The following is an 18,365-nucleotide window of genomic DNA, read 5'->3' as shown; positions in this document are numbered from 1 at the left end:
GCATGACCAATAAAACCCCAAGTTGTCTGAGAGAGAGAGAGAGAGAGAGAGAGAGAGAGAGAGAGAGAGAGAGAGAGAGAGAGAGAGAGAGAGAGAGAGAGAGAGAGATTGTGTGTGTTGAGGCAGAGAAGCTTCTTCTGTGGAATGAGAGCAGGAAATCATATCTTTGTAAAAATAAGGTTTTGAGTCAAACCAGTAAGGGTTGTAAAATACTTTTGATAAAAAAATTAAACTAATCATAAAGACTCAACAGCCTGTAAGCATCTCAAACTGTGTGTGTGTTACGATCTTGAAGTAAACAACGTATGATTCAGATGAAGAAGGTCTATTCTCCCACACCAAGTTTTGGCCAGTCATGAGCAGAGGATCAGAATTTGGTATTTAGCAATCTCTGAGTGGAGGTCAGGTGATGGAAGTTAAATGGTCTGGAAAAGGGAGATTCAAACTTCATGATCTTGCAAGACAGGTGAGATATTTGAAACTCAGACTTGTAAGACAGGCGAGATATTTGAAACTCAGAAGGGGATAAATTTCACAGTTAAAATCAGCAAAGACAAGAATTTCAATAATGTCATTTAAGTAGACAAATAGCTCCATATTCCTTGAATGAAGGTAACCAAAAGCACAAGCTGACATTAGTAAGCATCTGGGGACCAGTCATGCATGTGGTAAGAAGGCATCAATGGCCTCTGCTGACTCATCTTCCAAAGCCATGCAATATTATAAAAAAAAAAAAAAATTCCTGGCTTGCACAAGATAACTGTTTCTGGCCTTAAAACATGTAGCAAATCTATGAATTAAAAAGGTGACACAGGCCGCCTCCCCAACATCAGCAACTAGTAAGATTCTTTTTGGATTTGTGAAAACAACTGCCTCAGCTGAAATTAAAACTATTTTTGAAGCATCACCCAAACAATCTTTGGCAAATTGGACGACAAAGTTAATTATTCTATCCAAATGGTTGAAGGCAGCCATTCACAAAGGCTCCCATATGAAAGTGATCTTGGTGTGTCCAGGAACTGAGGACCTTTAAAGTCATGGTGCAATTGCTGACAGACTAGCAAGTTCCCTGGCAGGGCAACTATCGATAGGCATGGTGTGTTCCAGCTTGCTGAAGGAGTCAATCATTTACCTCTGATTATTTGAAATATATATTTCGTGAGTCTTTATCATTGGGACCTGACTTGTTCTCACTGGACCCTCTCTTATGTGGGGCAGGTTATTACCCCCTTTCAAAAATGATAAGGATGCTTCCAACTAAGATTCCTCTTCCTCTTCCCAATCCTGGTTACTTGTCACGGAGTGCAGTCAGCTGGGGTACTTGTTTTCTGCACTGCAGCTGAAGAGGACGTGCTTTGATCCACCGTAGTCCCCAGAAATGTAACAGCTTCTCAAGCAGTTGTAAAGTGATGGTCCTTTAATACCAAACCCACCCAAAATTTTAACTAAATTGACTTTCTTACTATCAACCTATCACTTTAAAGGCAATTTACATTCCTCCTAACCCTACAGACCTTGTAGTGGTCAGACACTTGGAATAACCATTTTCAGATGACTAGCTTGATTCTTTCTTGGTCATGTCTGGAAAGTGATGTGGTGTGACTGTAGGCAGGACTACAGTCATGGGTTTATACACAAAACATCAATTTTGTTTCACCACCTACATATTTTTCAGGGGCAAAAAATAACCTAGTTTTCACAACAAAATTCATATACTGAAAATTTCAATGAATGCTTAACAAGAACTGTACTGCAGGTTAATACCATACCATACAAAACAACATTTAAATATATGACCTGGAATACTCTTAAAGAAAAAAGATTAATGTGATGGTCTTAGGAAATGTGTTAGTGGCATTCACTTAAAATACTGAGTGTAAATAAAGTTAAGTCTAAATGTTTCACTAACAACACTAGCTAAATTTGCTTTCACAAATATGAAAAATTAGGTTAAACATGGGACGGTTATCCTCATTTAATGACAGGATGGAATTCATTTAGATTTTTCCTTAACAGGTACTTACATGCCAACAAATATTTGTTGCTCATCCAAGTGATGAAATTTCTATGATAGTCTGACTTCCACACCTTAACCTCATCTTATATTAAACTGGTAAATTTTGACAGTATAGATATGCCACAATATAAATATAATCAAGTAAGAAAAAACAAATTTGAAGCCCTACCTGCTTAATAGCTTCCACAACTGTCACTGTCTTCCCTGTGCCAGGAGGTCCAAAAATGATGTATGGAGCTGGTTTTGATGTTCCAGCAACAATATTACACACAGCCTCCATTTGCTGTTTATTATCCTGAATCTTGCGATTGAATGGCCTGGTGAAATAACTCAGCATGTCAACATACATAATCACTATTTAAAATCCATTATATTATTTTCAATAAAGCATCACCTATAAATTTTGTTTCCAAGGTAAACACAGTCATAACCCTTTCTCTTTTCATTATAAACTCCTGCATGACTAAAAAGCTACAATATCTCTAAGTTTGTGTGGGCATAAGCTGTAAACTAATTTACATACTTATTATAATTGCTAGGTAGTTCAACCACACTATCAAGTTAAAATTCTTAACTTTTACAGGATAGGCCAAATTGCCAAATCTACTAATTAAAATCTACACCTTAAGTTGTAAAAAAAAAAAAAAATAAAATAAATAAAAAAAAATTAAGTTTAGTAATCCTCTGTCTACTTACAATATTTCAACTGGGGGTGGTGAAGATTTTGGTCCCTCGGGGAACAACAAATTGGATAAGGAGAGCTCCTTTGCTAGAACAACTGCTCGGTGACTCACACGCAATGGATGTCGGTTGAAAGTGAATTCTACACTGACTTTCAAGTTGTCAATAAAGGTATTCATAAACCTGAAAGAGATGATTACATCACTTGTTTGCCTAAAACATTAATATTTAATCAACATAATTTATAACTAAACCTGAAGTGGAGGAATTCTAGCACTGTTAAACCCTTTAAACTTTCTTTGGTAAAGTATAAAAGTATATTTTGAATTATTTAATTCTGTAGCATAGCCTGCACATACTTCCAAAGATGTATGACAATCATGATTTCTGTCGTTTTATTTTGACTAAGAAAATCCTGTTTTGCCAGACGTCTCAATTCAAGGTTTTTATTTACAAGAAAATATATATCCCTTTCGAAGCTGTTCCGCTGCAGCTCACTGCTGGTCTGCATTTTCACTACCAAGGAGCTATTGTAGATTTTTTAAAAACGAGCTGGTTGAGTTAAAAACTCCAAGTGACTGAAAACACTACTCGAGTTACAAAAGTTCAAGAAATCACCTTCATCTATGGTTGCTATTTTCTCACTAGCTTTAGAACACCATAAAATTGTATTGTGAAAACTCAAGTTTCATAAGTTCCTTTCATGCCTAGCATTTGTCAGAATGTAATTGTTCTTTTTATGCCACTAAGACGTGCTCTATCTTTACATGTTTATTTTACAGACCTTTCAGAACACTACTGTTTTACATCATGCCACTTAAAATTTAGCTACTTACTGGTAACTCAAAGCCAAATGCACTGACTTCTCATTCACTTGGTGAACTACACCTTCATATACAGGTTTTTTTTTTCCATAATGAGTTATGAACACACTATCACCTCTCAATACAGAAGGTCTTTTTTCAGCTAACCCCAACACCTGAAAAACAAATATATATAAAAAGATACTACACAATATGAATAATTAATAATGCTCTTTTAACTTAATTCATGATCCACTTGCATACTTCTACCCAAAAACAAGTAATATGCAACAATACATGATCTGATAGTACTTGGGTCATGAACAGCCCCCTCCATATAATGCATGTTTCAGAGCAAAGGCAAAATTTAATATACAGATATAATTTGCTTCATGATTTTTCAGCAATTCTTTTACAGTTAGCCTTAAAATATGATGTTTTAATAAATGTCTTCCAGTTAACTGGAACCCTTTTGTTAAAAAATAGAAAAATAAAAAATTCAACAGAAAAATTTCAACAGAAAAATTACTAAGTCAATATGTTTAATTTGTCTCTTTCAATACATAAACATACTGGTTTATCCTAAAACAACCAATACACTTGTGAGTTACAAAGAGTAATTTAACCTTGTCACCAAATCACATTCCTTAACTCTCATGTAACTTGCCAAAAAGATGTTCTTAAATGAGCATAGATTGGAGCAAGGTAAAACTGTAATGTTCGATGGCTATGTGAAAAAGGGGCCAAAGGAAACTGACAAAAAGTAAAAGGCAGGAAGTAATTTACTTGGGGGCAGAGCATGGTCAATAGAGTGCTGTGAAAGACCTTTGTGACCATCTCCAGTGTGCTGTGAAAGGAAGGTGGCGACCCCTTACAAGGATAACAGTAATAAAGGGTGAAAATTAAACAGCTAGGTGGTTGGAATCAGAAAAAAGGTTAATAACCGGTAAAAATTAAACAGCCAGGTGGTTGGAATCAGAAAAACGGTTCAAGTTGGAGAGAGAGAAAAAAAAAAAAAAAAAAAAAAAAAAAAAAAAAAAAAAAGTGGTGGTTAGGACTTTAAGGAACATGGCTAAATCTTTGGCTTGGTGGGATCTGGTTTAACTACTTTAATTTGAAATTCTGTAATTCAGCAACTGTCATGAATCAGCGCATCTTTCATCTGGTGCCATCAGTTCATGGATCTGCCATCAAATATGTTACTGTTAGCAGCAAATTTTACCCTACAACTGAATTTTTGGTGATACAGTTATTTTCACATATTCGGCTATATTTTAGCCTTTCATGCTGTCATCCAATCTTCCTTCTACCCAAACCAAAAAAAAAATTCAAAAATTAATACATTCCTACAAACAGTATATGTATCATGATATGCCTGTATTTATCAAATGTTTAATGCAAGAAAATAAATAATTGTCACAGACATACAAAGATCTTATGATCAGAAAATGTAAGCCAATTCCTAATGTCGCACAGCAGTGCTATAGAGTGACAGGCTATTTTTCCTATATTACAATTTCATTTCATACTAGTTTAGCTTCACGTGCTTTGTCTTCCTTTCCAAATTTTGATTCATGCTAGCTTTATATAAGGCCTTTAATCATCAACTACACAAGCCCTCCGCTCTTCCCCTCTCTGTTCAAGTTGGAGAGCGGCATGACAGATTATCTATTAGCTGGGTATCCATAACAGTCCATGAGATGGTTACACACGGGGCTTTCACAATACAAAGGGTTTATCAGTCCAGAGGGTCATTTTTTGAAACCCCCCCAAAAACTCCCGGATTTTATTCAGTTTAACCTGCGTAAGAAAATAAAAATTCGAAAGCTAACATGGTAAAAAATCACATCTAGTAACATGCACTTTTTTTTTGCCTTGTGAGCTGCTGAGAATGTGACTTTGTATGGTAACTTTTGTGGAGAGCGAAATTAACAATATGAAGGGTCTAACTCAGCTGGGCGGCTCAGCCAATAGCGAGTAGAACGAGAGTATGCGTCAGCCAATGAGCGAACGACTACATCAACAAGGTAAATGCAGGTTTTTGTTCATTATTATTGCATGTCAGGTATTATAGGATATTTCTATATTTTCCATTATTATGATAAGGATTGAAAATCAATATAAAAACACACAAAAAAAATTATGCACTGAAATTAACATGCTACAGATACACTTGCTCACACTCCCTAACCATAAATGCATCAACAAAAATATTTACAGCACAATTATTTTTTAAGGTACAATGCTCACAAACATATTTTTGGAAAGCTAACACATTGCCACACAACATGCAAAAGAAATTTTTGAGAAATCTTTATTAGATCAAGAAATGTAAGAAAAAAAAAATACCAAAAAAGTAAAAAAAATAACAAACGAAAACAACAATCGCCACTTGCGACTTCAAATTGCATTCAATTTTAATTTCAAAGGTATCACCGTGAAGAACTTTGCTCCTTTCAGTATCACTAATGTTTTTAAATATTAACGATACTTTTCATCTCGAAAAATAACTTCAAAAAATTGTTGTATACAATGTCACTATCAGGGGAAAAAAGGCATTTTCGATTAACTCATAATATCAAAGTTTTATTTTCAAAAAAAAAAAAAAATAAATAAAATAAAATAAAATAAAAAAATAAAAAAAAAATTGCACCATAAAGTTGTTAGATTCTGCTTCATAATACAACAAAAATTACGAAAATATCTTAAAATCGACCAAGATATTGCTGTTTGAAAATTGCAAATTTTCAAACACAATTTCTGGTGTTATTTGGACTTTTGAAAAACTGCAATAGACCCTTCGTATTGTGAACCCAAGAATTTTCTTTTAAGAGGCTTTGCTTTGTGAACCTGAATGCAATGCACAGGTCAAATCTTACGATCACTGGGTTTGTATAAAAAAAAGTAAATATGAATAAATTTTTATATAAAAAACAAAAAAATGTATTTGAAGAACATGTAGCCATTCCAACTATATAATCTCTGATTGGTTACAAAAAATGTATGCATTCAAAACCCTGACAGAGGGGTTAAATTTCCCTAGCTTCAAACAACAGTGGGTTTTACCTGTAGCTCAACACATTCAGCCCGTGAGTAGTTCTGTGGTTGCACTTTCTTCAACCTAGCTTCCGGCATACTGTAAAACTGAATATCCTTCTCCATCTGCATTTCTTCAATCCAGAGCATTGTCTGGAACCAATCTTGGTACGACTTCTCATTTAATCCAGACTTCATTAGTGACCTAGAAAGAAAAAACAGTAACCTTTAGGGTACAAAATTTGTTCTAATAATACTCATAATCATCACTGCTAATGTTTTTACAACAGATTTTTTCCTTCCAGGGTAGACACGAAATACATTCTCTCCAGTGTTCTGTCTCGTGCACTTCTGTCCGAACTCCCATCTTATCCAGAGCTCTACCTATGTCCTTTCCCTGATTTCATAGTTTAAGAGATCACCGAGTCTCATATCCAGGTTCTCATAAGACTTGCCAAAAGGACTTTTTCTTGTAGCCACTGACTGTCATTGTTATAAGAAAAAAATAAATTTACTGAAATGCACTATTTTACTGCATAGGAATACTGGACTAAAATTATCAAATACATCATGTACATATCTTCAAACAAGAAAAACCAGAAATTAAAAACTCACCTCAGCCAATTAGTCTCTTCTTTTTCACTGGATGCAACTTTGGCCACACTGAAATTCTTAGATGCTATATGTTTCAAGCTCGGCCGGTAGTTGTAATTCTCTAAGCGGATCTTACGGGGTCTGAAAGACCGGCCCTCACTGAGAAAAAAAAAAAATTCAAGAAATGCGGGGCACTGCAACTGCACAAGATAAAGTTACAGTATTTAGAAAATAAACTGGTTACAATGGACCAACAATACCTAATTTTCCCAAACAAAATAACTCAAAATTTTTTCATATAAAAACCTATACAGTACTTAAAAATAGGCAAAATCTGTCGTCTTGAAATGCCCTGGATATGCACTGTGCTTAACTTGCAAAAGAAAAACGGCAGTAGCACTGAGCTCGCATGCTCATTTAGTGTGGATCGTAACTAAAAAAAATAACAAAAATAATAATACAGCAACCATATCATGATGTCCTAGCAGACAAACAACTCTAACATACAGATAAGATATACAACACAAACATAGATGAGGCAAAAAAATATAGGCACAAAAGCAATTACAAAATGCAAATATACAAAGGCAAGCTTACCATACATTAACAGAACCTAAAATAACTGTCTCATTAACAATACTAACCAATACAAATCTTGAAAATCTCTCGACTTCTTCATGAGTCAAATATCATAAGTAATATAGAAGCCACACTTTGCAAAAAATAATAAATACATAAAACTTCATAGAAAATTGGATAATACTAACTTAGCAACAAAAATCTGACTCGCTAACCAAGCGACAAAGTATCAATTACCAAATTAACCTGAAAAAACTACATTACTGTTAGCAAAAAAAAAAAAAAAAAAAAAAATGAGGAATTGGCTTTCATACAGAGAGGGAAAGGGATACTTAAAAAATTTCTTCTGTTTAACAAGTTCACAAAAAAAAAAACCCTGTAACTTGCACAGAAGCACTGAGCCTAATGAAGAGTTTCCACTAGTTTTTATTACTGTGTATGCAAAAAAAAAAAAAAAAAAAAAAAAAACTGTGATCACAAGTAAGAATTAGTGATCATCCAAATGGTTAATCAATCCTTGATAATCTGGGTAGTCTCTGCTGGGCTGCTGTTAAACAAGACTATACTGGTTGATGCATTTAACAGCCACATGTAGCCTTTTTACAAGTAAATGGTTTGCACTGAAACAAATAGTACGATGTGTTTCAGTGACTTAAGCTTGGTTCCCTTTCGTGCAGCAATGAACATTTGTAAGCAAACTTTCCTAGAGTATAAATCAGTTAATCTAGTGAGTTGCCTGGCGTAGCAAGGGGGATTATATTGTAACTAGACGTCACCAACAAAATTTTTTGGAAGATGATGTAAACAGATTACATATTCCGAATGTTTATAATTATCATGTGTCCATGTAATACTTAACTTTACGCTATTATAGTCAGCATAAAGCAAATTATGACTGTATGGCACAGTACAAGCATAGAAGAGGAAGCAAACGCTAATCATGAAATAAAAGGTGTAAACAGTTACAAAAGAATGCAAAAGATCAGTTTTCCTGTACTGTAAGGATATACTATCAATGGAGTTTTCCTATAGTATTGCAACGACACCAATCAATACAGTTAATTAACTGCACCAATCAATACAGTTAATTAACTGTCACAGCACAAGTACAAGGGATGAACAATATAAACATACAATTCTCAGTGAATGTTTGAAAATAATAGACTAAACACTTAACATATGCCTCAGAGTAACCATTCCAGACAATCTCATCAAGGTATGTCAAACTAAACTACCTTATATATAAGAGCTAAGAAGATTATGCTTCTTCTCCATGCTACTCAATTATAAATAAACAAACTGCAGTCTTTCATGAATACAGACAAAGTGTAGCTTGAGAATAATGAATAAACTACAGTATGATAAGATTATTTTCATATTCAGTGCTGTAATATTACTTTCATATTCACTGCTGTAATTAACTAAACTACACACTACTCACTCAGCAATGGGTATGCCAGGAATATAATTTCCTCTGTCATGGAGGGAGCAATACTTGGGTTTCATCATCTGGAAAGATGAAACGGGTCCAGCATCCTTAGCAATGCTATCTACAACTATCACTTCCTGCAATCAAAGAAAACATAAAAGTCAGACCCTTACCATAAAAGTGTTGGGGCACATCTTGTAGACATGAATACTAGGCAACAGGATTTGCTGAGTAAGATAGCCAACTCTTTTCTCCCAAGCCTTTGACTCTCTGCTAAAAATGGTTACCTATTTACAAATGGTTTGACCAGTTAAGTGGCTTACGGGTATCAAACCCCAGACTTGGTATTAGCCAACTCAGAGCTCTACCACATCTAATAAAAACTAACAAAGAAAAATAAAGTTTAAAAGTATTCAGTAATTTTCCAAGGTATACAAACCATAGCCTTTCATATACTGAGTCCTCATTCTGTGCACGAGTTGATGGCCTGTCCTGACTGAGAAAAGAAACGAATAACACAGGTAGGCCAAGAGCATTATGCCCTCCTCCAACCAACCTACACTCCCCACTGTTCTTCCAGTCAGGCTTGCGTGTGGATGTGCGACAAAGCTCGTGTACTGGTGACCTTTTTGTGCATTCATAGTGATAATAAGTCGTGCACAGTGCAATTAATCTTACGTGATTTTGCATACAGTGCCGCAACAGTGAATTTTGAGTGCCTTGTGAAGGTCCTTAGAGAGATTTTAGTGCCATAAGTATAAAGCTTGCTCTCTGTTCTGACAACTAAAAATTAATTTATTAACTTACATCCCTTCTAAATATGTAAACTTAAGAATGTGGCAGAATGGGAAAGAAGGTGAGTTACTGAGAAGGGTTCTAGACCTGGTACTATATTTTGGGCATCAATAACTGTTACACATAACCTCGTTACAGCTATATTTTTATGATAAGTGCTCCCTTGATAATTTCCCTCTGTCATGTAAACATTCACCCATTTCCTACACCTGCATTACCTAATGATTTTTCACCCGCACAAGTTATCTTGTGTTCCACAGCCACACAACTATTCTGTTTCCCATACCCACATTCCTCACATACACATCCTAGACCTACCATCAGTGACCATCCTTTCTCCACTAAGATGTCTTCTTATTGTCTGAGAAGGCCAAGTTTCTACTTTGTCTTGTCTGCTTGATGCTTTGCTAGAATAATGACCAGATATTGAGTGTAGATCTGAGTGTGAATATACTTCCAGCATAAAACTGTTTTGTGGGAAATAAGCGCCTTAAATTTTTAGATGCAGTCATATTGTAACAGGTCAGCACAGTCCAATGAAACACCATTTTTTTTTTTTTTTTTTTTTTTTTGAGAAATTAATCAATTATTAAGATTACCTCACTTCAGCATTTTAACCTGTCTGTTTTTGCAATACAGCTAAATACTGTACTTTGTTGAGTGTACCCATACAGTACACACACACACACACACTTTTCATATGCAATTTCTTACTATGGAAGTAGGCAGGATACTGAAGCAAGATGGGTAATATCCTACTCAGATGATATTTAATTCTACTTCCTTTGGCAACAATGTTGTGGAAGTAGCCTCCGATATGCACCCTTGGCAAAGCTTTGGTGGAATACCAGGAATTGCGGAAAAACTGATCATCCAGAACCTGGCTTTCTGGTCTACCTAAGGAGGGTAAAACTGAAGACTACTACCGAGACCCTTTGGTTCTGTAACTATCAGTTTACGTGCAACATGGGCATCGTGTTAAGTGCCAGACTGAGAAAAGACTGTAAATATCATAAACACAAACAAAAGGCATAAAAATAAACAAAAACATGAGCAAAAGGTGGTAAATACTATGGTTGCCGACTAACAGGAACCAGGCTGCGGTAGTTGCTTTCAGTTTTACCATAAGGAGAAGCCTATACACAAAAATAGATCACAAGTGTGCTGATCACTTTATCTATTCTTAAACTGGCCAGTAGTGGTGCTATTAACAACCTCAGCTGGTAGCCTATTCCTAAATAACACTACCTCATATGTGACGAGATCCCATAATGGCTGGAGTTCCTTTCAGTTCCACTTTCCATCCGCTGGATATGGTTGGGTTACTACTTAAGGTACATTAGTTTTCCATATTCTATGTTATGTATACCGTTTTACCTCAAGTGTCTATCAACTTCCCTCTCAATATTTTTTGAAAGTAAAAATTAATGTGCTACAAGCTTTTTTATATTCAATGTCTGATTAATGTTATTAGGTTACTCTTGTCTATACTGTTTCTAATCTTTCAATATTCTTCCTTTGGGATGGCAGCCAGAATTGAATAACATACTCAATTGGTGTCTAACTTTGTACTTGGGAGGAATTAGCTGTATAGAGTTGGCCCTCTGCATACTGTAGAGAGGTTTACTTAACATGGTTTTACTCTCGTAGGGTTACAAATAGGAAACCACACACACACACTCCCTCTCTTCCTATCATTTCTCACTTTTTATTTCTAGTGGTTCAGTTCACATTTTTCACTGCATAACACAATGAAAAACAATAATGCTATGTCATCAGTCCTAGTCATGGCAATCAATGTCAATATCATGAAAAGGAGATATTCTACATGCCAGATTGTCATAATGAATACCACATGCATAAAAACTTCAACTTTCCAACTGTCAATTTACTTACACAAGTGGATGGTACAACAGCAAAAGCCAACATGGCAGAACAACACAACGTTTATATAAGGCAAACGTGAGAACCAATTACTATCCATTTACATGCAATTTACCATAGACTGAATAAGCAATTTTACTTACAAATGTTCTGACTATGAAGAAAATGTTGTCATCTTCTGATTTAAACTGAAATGCAAAAGGAACGCTTTCCACACCAACTGTTTGACTCTCAACATGACAGTTGATAGCATATTCAATTCCTGAAAATTCAATCCATTTAGTTTACTCTGCAGGTCATTATAACCTAAGCAAGTTGCAAGCATACATGTAAAGCATGAAGAAAGTTTTAATTCATTAGATTGATCTATAGTATACAAGCTGCATAGCATGATAATGGCAAAGATCACAGATCTACCCTTCACGATCTTTCAACTAAATGAGGCTGTAATGCTATTTTAAAATGCCATGCAATAATGACTCAACTTTTATTTTTCAATTACAGTAGTGTTGATACATGCATAAATTTAATGTTTGTTGACTCATCTTTGTTTATTTGTTTCATCACATTCCATCAATCATATATTTGCCAACATTCAGTCTCAAATATCCCCAGCCTCTCAAGAATTTTTCTTATAGACAAAAGTACAGAAGTCTAACAACACATATGCAACCTCATTTACCTCAAACTACATGAATCTACAGCACTCTCACCAGCTCTCTCCAAAATTCCTCAGATCACATACAGGATCACCATTTTTCAGCCTTGTTCTAACCATTTTTTGTTCATTTTTCATTAGCTTTTGGTTAACACACCAAGACTGGGACCACTGTGGTTATGACCATCCAAGACTCTCTATGCCTTCTAATTCCAGTCATGAGTATCATCCTAGTCACGACAGTGATGGAAGCCATGACTAGTCTAACTGCAAAATGAGCAGTAGCCATGACTACTCATCTTTGCATATGAGCAGTGGCCATAACCACTCTTCTTTGTATAAGAGCAGTAGCAATTCCTTCCATATACTGAAAAACCGAGTAGTAACTGAAGATTAATACAAACTGACAGCAATGTTTGATGACTGCTCTTGAAAAGCCCCTAGCCATGACCATCTAGCAGAGGACACACATAGGTTATGTCCTCTACTATATGGTTGTGGTGAGGGACTATCCAAGGGCAGTCATCAAAAATAATGCTGTTTGCTTGGCAGCAGCATGAGTGCTGTACCACCTTTAATCCCTAATATACACCGAAAGAAGTTGCTTGTAATATCTGTGGCTGTGAATCCACGTGGGATTCTGGCTTTTGGCACTACATGTCACAAACACAACAACAGAACGAGACCCTCATAAGTAGTGGTACTTATACTAGTATAGGGACAAGTCCCAATAGGAAAAACTTCACAGGCAGACTTAAAGACAAGAATGCAACACACCAGGGAGGCTCCAAATGCTAGACAACCAGAGGTACCAATGGCCAGGAACTATCTTAGAAAAAAATTGACAAATGCATGTGCCAATGCATATGAGCACAGAGGACAGCAGTTTCATTGTCCTGCTAGGCTTCATTACGGTAACATTCTTCCTTGAATGTAGCAAACGGAAACGATACTGTGGACAGAACAGCAACAAAAATCACTAATAATATATCAGAATATTTCTCTCTGAAAATGTAAAGGGAATGTTCTCTGAAAATACAAGCACAAGCAAGGGATGCTCAATGAAATAATAGTAAATGTACATAATGACATAAAGTGCACTGCAAAAAGAGTAATAAATCATTGAAAATCCATACTTACACTTCATATCAGTATCTTACAAAAAAAAAAAACAGGACTGACAGTTAAGCTCAAAACACACACAAACTGGACTTGCCGGGCACATTACTGAATACCAGCAAGGGAAAACTTAATTATATATGATAACATGAGAAGACACTGATGGATGCATTACATCTCAAAAAGGAAAAACACTAACAAACCTTCAAACACAAAAGGGGTAGGAAAAGGAATACACTTCAAAATGGAAAACATATGTTATAGTTATACGCACGCACGCACGCACGCACGCACACACACACACACACACACACACAAAAAAAAAAAAAAAAAAAAAAAAAAAAAGGGGGATGAAAAACAAAAGCTACAGCTCGGTACAGCCCAAGAAACACTGTTTATGTCCACACAATAGAAGTTACACTGAAGGGCGAATAATATAGCTCATGTTGGTCAATAAACTGGGTTGTGTTTAAAAGCATTAAGGCTAATTATGATTAATGGACTGGGTTCTGTTTAAAAGGAGTAAGGCTAATTATGATTAATAGGTTCCTTGTAATAAATGTGGAGTAGAATTATAATAATAATAATAAAAAAAGTCAAAATCTGGGAATGCTAGGGTCCTTATCCTCACATTGAGGTAGGTAGGAAATAATTCTACACCTGACCCACCTGCTCAGCAGACCTTTGACAAGAACTTACACTCATTTGCAACTTTCACTATATTACCAATAATTTATACGGTCACATTCATGCATATCCTAATTACTAAATTAATCAAGCAAACTCGTCAGTATTATACATGACGAGTCACATGGAAGAGCTGGCAAAGGTATAGTTTCCACTTTTCATGCTCTTTTACCTTATTTAAAGTATCAAAGCAGCAGCTTTCATTCCTGCTTAGTTTGGCAACGTAAGCAAGTTACAATTCCCTACAAGGGCCAAAAACTTTGGCTCCAGCTGACAACGAAAAGCCACCAAATGGCAGGACTTTCTCCTACGGGATTCTAGGTGAATTACTGGGATGGAAGTAATGATGCAGGTGGGATTACAGTCACAATAGGATAATCACTACTTAAATGATCTTATTACTCCTATTTTACTGGTATTACTGTATATCAATGTCTAACTTTTTCATTTATTATCTTATCTTTGAGATGATTTTATAAAAAAAAAAAAAAAATCAACCAGAATTGGTACACCTTCTCCCCTCCAGTAGAGGAGGGAGTCTTAAGTAGGCAAATAATCCCACTATAGGTCAATAACTGTTGTTGAGAGAGAGAGAGAGGAGGGGAGAGGTTGTTACTTCTATGGATGAGTGGGTTAACAGTAGAGAGAATGCATCCACAACCAACACACTTCCTTTCCTCACTCTTTCACCAAAATCTACCTAAGGTACAAGCATTTGTCCCTCCACAGAGACAGGGAAACAGAGAGGGAGGTGCACTCTCCCATTCCCCATCAACCACCTGCCAGAATATTTGGAAAAGGGTTAGGGTGCAAGAATAACCCATAGTTCAGCACATCGAAGAGGGAATAGGCAAAAAGGAAAAAATTTAAGTGAAGAGACTTTTTGCACGAATGAAACAATATCTACTTTCAGGACTCCTTTCCCTTCAACACAAAAAAAGTACCAGCTTCCAAAGCTTTAAAATGCCAAAGAATTGCTTTCATTATAGCTATAGTACTAACTTTCTTAGACAGGAGCTTGGCAAATTTCTGATTTCAAAAGTAGCCAAATAATATCTTCATGAAAGGTCTTCGGATATACAACAAAATGAAAATAAAGGACAAAATAAAATATCCCCTCCCCACACAAAAAGAATTATTGTTGTACCTTAGACAAACAGTAATTCAGTTTGAAACATTTTGAGGTTGTTTTAGCCACTTAAAAAAAAAAAAGTATCAATGCCAGTTCTCCCAAACAACACCTTAAACCTGTTAAAGTAACTACACATACTTGGTAATTCAAGACCCATAAAAGGATGATCACATTAAAACAGTGGTATAACTTCATGCTATGGTCATGACTTCTTCTCAAGGAGAAAATTTTAATAGAGCAATTTAAAAGTATGGTGATATACTCCTCCTTGTACAAAATCCCCATGTGTCATGAATAAATCTGTTAAAAATTAATTAAAATAAGTTTGTATTTACCTGGTAATATTCTCACAAACTTCATATTCTTAGTAACACCATACTTATCACTCAATGTGACACTCTTTGAGGCATGAAGAGATTCAATTAATCGAAGAATGACAGCAGACTCATCAGATGCATTTCTGATTACAATGTTGAAATCCTTCTCATCGCCTGTCAAAAAAAAATATATAATAAAAATTTTTGCTTAAAGTATAAAAAGAATATGTGTTGCTACTCTTGAAAATACAATACACAGTCTGCAAATACAGTGAAACTTTTATGCCACTCATGATTACTTTAATGTAAACTTCAATGTCAAAAGATTCCTATACAAAAGACAAATACTTCAAATTCAAAGTATAAAACTATAACAAAATATCTACTGTTGATTTCTACAAAGCCAATACCTATCGGAACTTGAGAAGGTTTTTTTTTACTCAGGCAAATAATTACAAAGCACCAAATACTCGTTTGTGTCATGACAAAGTTGGAGGAGGAAGAGATGCTCAATGGAAACGTTTGTCTGCAGTTCAGCAGAGCCACTGGTAAGAGGTGGCAAACCTTGAACATATGCCACCGTCTCCCTTGGGGAGAACTCAGCAAGGGCAACTGAGTTAGCAATAGGGAGAGTGATAATGGTTGTCCACCCTTACGATCATAACCCCAGAGGAAGACAAGCAGGGGGTTAGGACAAAAAGGAGGAAGGAACCAAAAACATTTGGAGATATGAATGGAGGAGGAATCCCCCTACAAAGAAACCACCAAACACCTTTTGGCCTTCCTCAACTGCTCCTGAACCTCTTGACTGCGAAGGTCACATGCCAGCATATGCATAACACCATGACTGTTCATTTTCCTTGTTCAAATCGATGATGCACAAAAATTACTACCACCATACATACAAAACAAATTTTAACAAGTTTTGGAAAAAAAAAAAATTGAGAAATAAAAAGGAAAACACTTCAACCTGACAGTCAGAAGGTGCATAGCAAGACATCCTCACTCTACGGAAGCCAAAGAAAAACTGCTTGGTGATGGCAGTTGAAGGGAAGGGGGGTTCCTATCACCCACCTACCGCCAATCAACCAGCTTTTTGCCAAGTTTCAACAACTAATTCCAGCTTGTGCTGAGGAAAACTCCTACATTTAAGAAACAAATTACAATAAACTCACCTGGCTGGAGCAAAACTGATATTGTTCCATTTTTGTCATCATAACCCATATTGGTGAGATCTCCTTCATGGTAAATTTCAACCCCATTCTTGTTACCTGCTAAAAGGTTCCTGAAAAACATAAAAGCAAATCTTCAACTTATATTTACAAATGGAGTCTTAACAATTACAGCGTAAAAGATAAAATAAAATACATAAACTTTTTATACCATATATACATAGACTCGTATCCATACAAATACACCCCAACTCTAAAGATTAACTCAGAATAATTACCGCTGGCTCTGATACCAATGAATCAACCAATTCACTCGGTGTTGGGGTGATGCCTTGTGATATTCAAACTCTTGTGTAGAGTTAAACGTTATCTGAAATAATAAGTTATTTATTAACCTTAATGAAAACCTTTCAAAACGAATGTAAGGTGGATTCACTCAGATCAATATTCAAATGATTACCAGACTGAAATAAACACCTTTACATTTTATACATACCCTACACAGTGGGCATCTCAGCTCACTACCCATTGCTGAAAATAGAACAAACACACAACTCAACATTAGATTCCATAAAGATTTTTTTTTACTAAAACAAAATTCCTCATACTCTACTTTCATACTGTGAGTAACAATGGTTTAACCAGAGCAAATTTCATGAGCTCTGCAATATTTTACAATTTAATTTTGGCATAAGTCTTCTTTGAAGGGTAATTTACACCATAATACCAACCAAACTTATTGATTAGTCATTATCTGATGCTTTGCTTTTGTGCTACAAGAAAATGTGAAGTTTTCTACTGTTAAAATATCAACATATAAGTACCAGGTAGATTTCAATTAAAAAAAAATAAATAAATAACCAAGTGCATACTTTGAACCATGGTGAATTTGTTGCCACCGCAGACTGACAATCAGGAATTTGTTTCACAACCTGAAACAAAAAACAAAATTACTTCAAGTACACCAACAGAGTCTTTCAGGAAGAACTACTTCATAACATACAGGTTGTAGACAGAATGTAGAATTTAGGCTATAAACCAAGCCCTGGGACCTATGAGGTCATTCAGTTCTGTAACAGAAATTGACAGTAAAGGTGTGACACGAGGAAAACTTTCCACTCTCACATTGCAACTTCACAGTTGCACTGTGATGGTGGAAAGAAGGAAGAAAAAATACGAGAGGAGGTACAGTAAAAGGAATTAAAGGGGTTGCAGCTAATGGCCTATAGGATGCTGCAAAGAGCCTTAAATAGTGCCTACAGTGCATGACATGAGGTGCACTGATAGTACTAACCCACAACGGGGCATAACATGTAAATACTACAATTTTTTTTTTAAATACTTACCTCTACATTATAGTGGAACCTCTTTCAATTGGCATTTGGTGGCCCAGGAACTCCCATGGTTTGGCTCGATTTTGGATCAGCCACCATTAGTTCACTGAGCAGTCCTGAGGGATGTA

General features: G+C 35.7%; 1 protein-coding gene across 3 annotated transcripts in view; it reads right to left on the bottom strand.

Annotated features, from left to right (window-relative positions):
• Positions 1 to 18,365, bottom strand: part of LOC136830737 (putative helicase mov-10-B.1) — a 61,165-nt gene that overhangs the window by 25,298 nt on the left and 17,502 nt on the right. For 2 of the 3 annotated variants that reach the window (XM_067090546.1, XM_067090544.1), the window contains exons 2-13: positions 17,776 to 17,835; positions 17,400 to 17,434; positions 17,182 to 17,273; positions 16,907 to 17,016; positions 15,750 to 15,905; positions 11,962 to 12,080; positions 9,152 to 9,276; positions 7,153 to 7,290; positions 6,568 to 6,742; positions 3,535 to 3,677; positions 2,714 to 2,881; positions 2,187 to 2,334 (exon numbers count right to left, since the gene is read on the bottom strand). In XM_067090546.1, the coding sequence (XP_066946647.1) occupies positions 2,187 to 2,334; positions 2,714 to 2,881; positions 3,535 to 3,677; positions 6,568 to 6,742; positions 7,153 to 7,290; positions 9,152 to 9,276; positions 11,962 to 12,080; positions 15,750 to 15,905; positions 16,907 to 17,016; positions 17,182 to 17,273; positions 17,400 to 17,434; positions 17,776 to 17,785 (1,419 nt within the window). In that variant the 5' untranslated portion in view covers positions 17,786 to 17,835. Of the gene's footprint in view, positions 1 to 2,186; positions 2,335 to 2,713; positions 2,882 to 3,534; positions 3,678 to 6,567; positions 6,743 to 7,152; positions 7,291 to 9,151; positions 9,277 to 11,961; positions 12,081 to 15,749; positions 15,906 to 16,906; positions 17,017 to 17,181; positions 17,274 to 17,399; positions 17,435 to 17,775; positions 17,836 to 18,249; positions 18,303 to 18,365 lie in introns of those variants that run through there. The other variant, XM_067090545.1, reaches the window with a different exon arrangement.

Source organism: Macrobrachium rosenbergii, chromosome 47, assembly GCF_040412425.1.
Source record: "Macrobrachium rosenbergii isolate ZJJX-2024 chromosome 47, ASM4041242v1, whole genome shotgun sequence".
Lineage (NCBI taxonomy): Eukaryota > Metazoa > Arthropoda > Malacostraca > Decapoda > Palaemonidae > Macrobrachium > Macrobrachium rosenbergii.
This window is presented reverse-complemented; position numbering and strand designations above follow the sequence as displayed.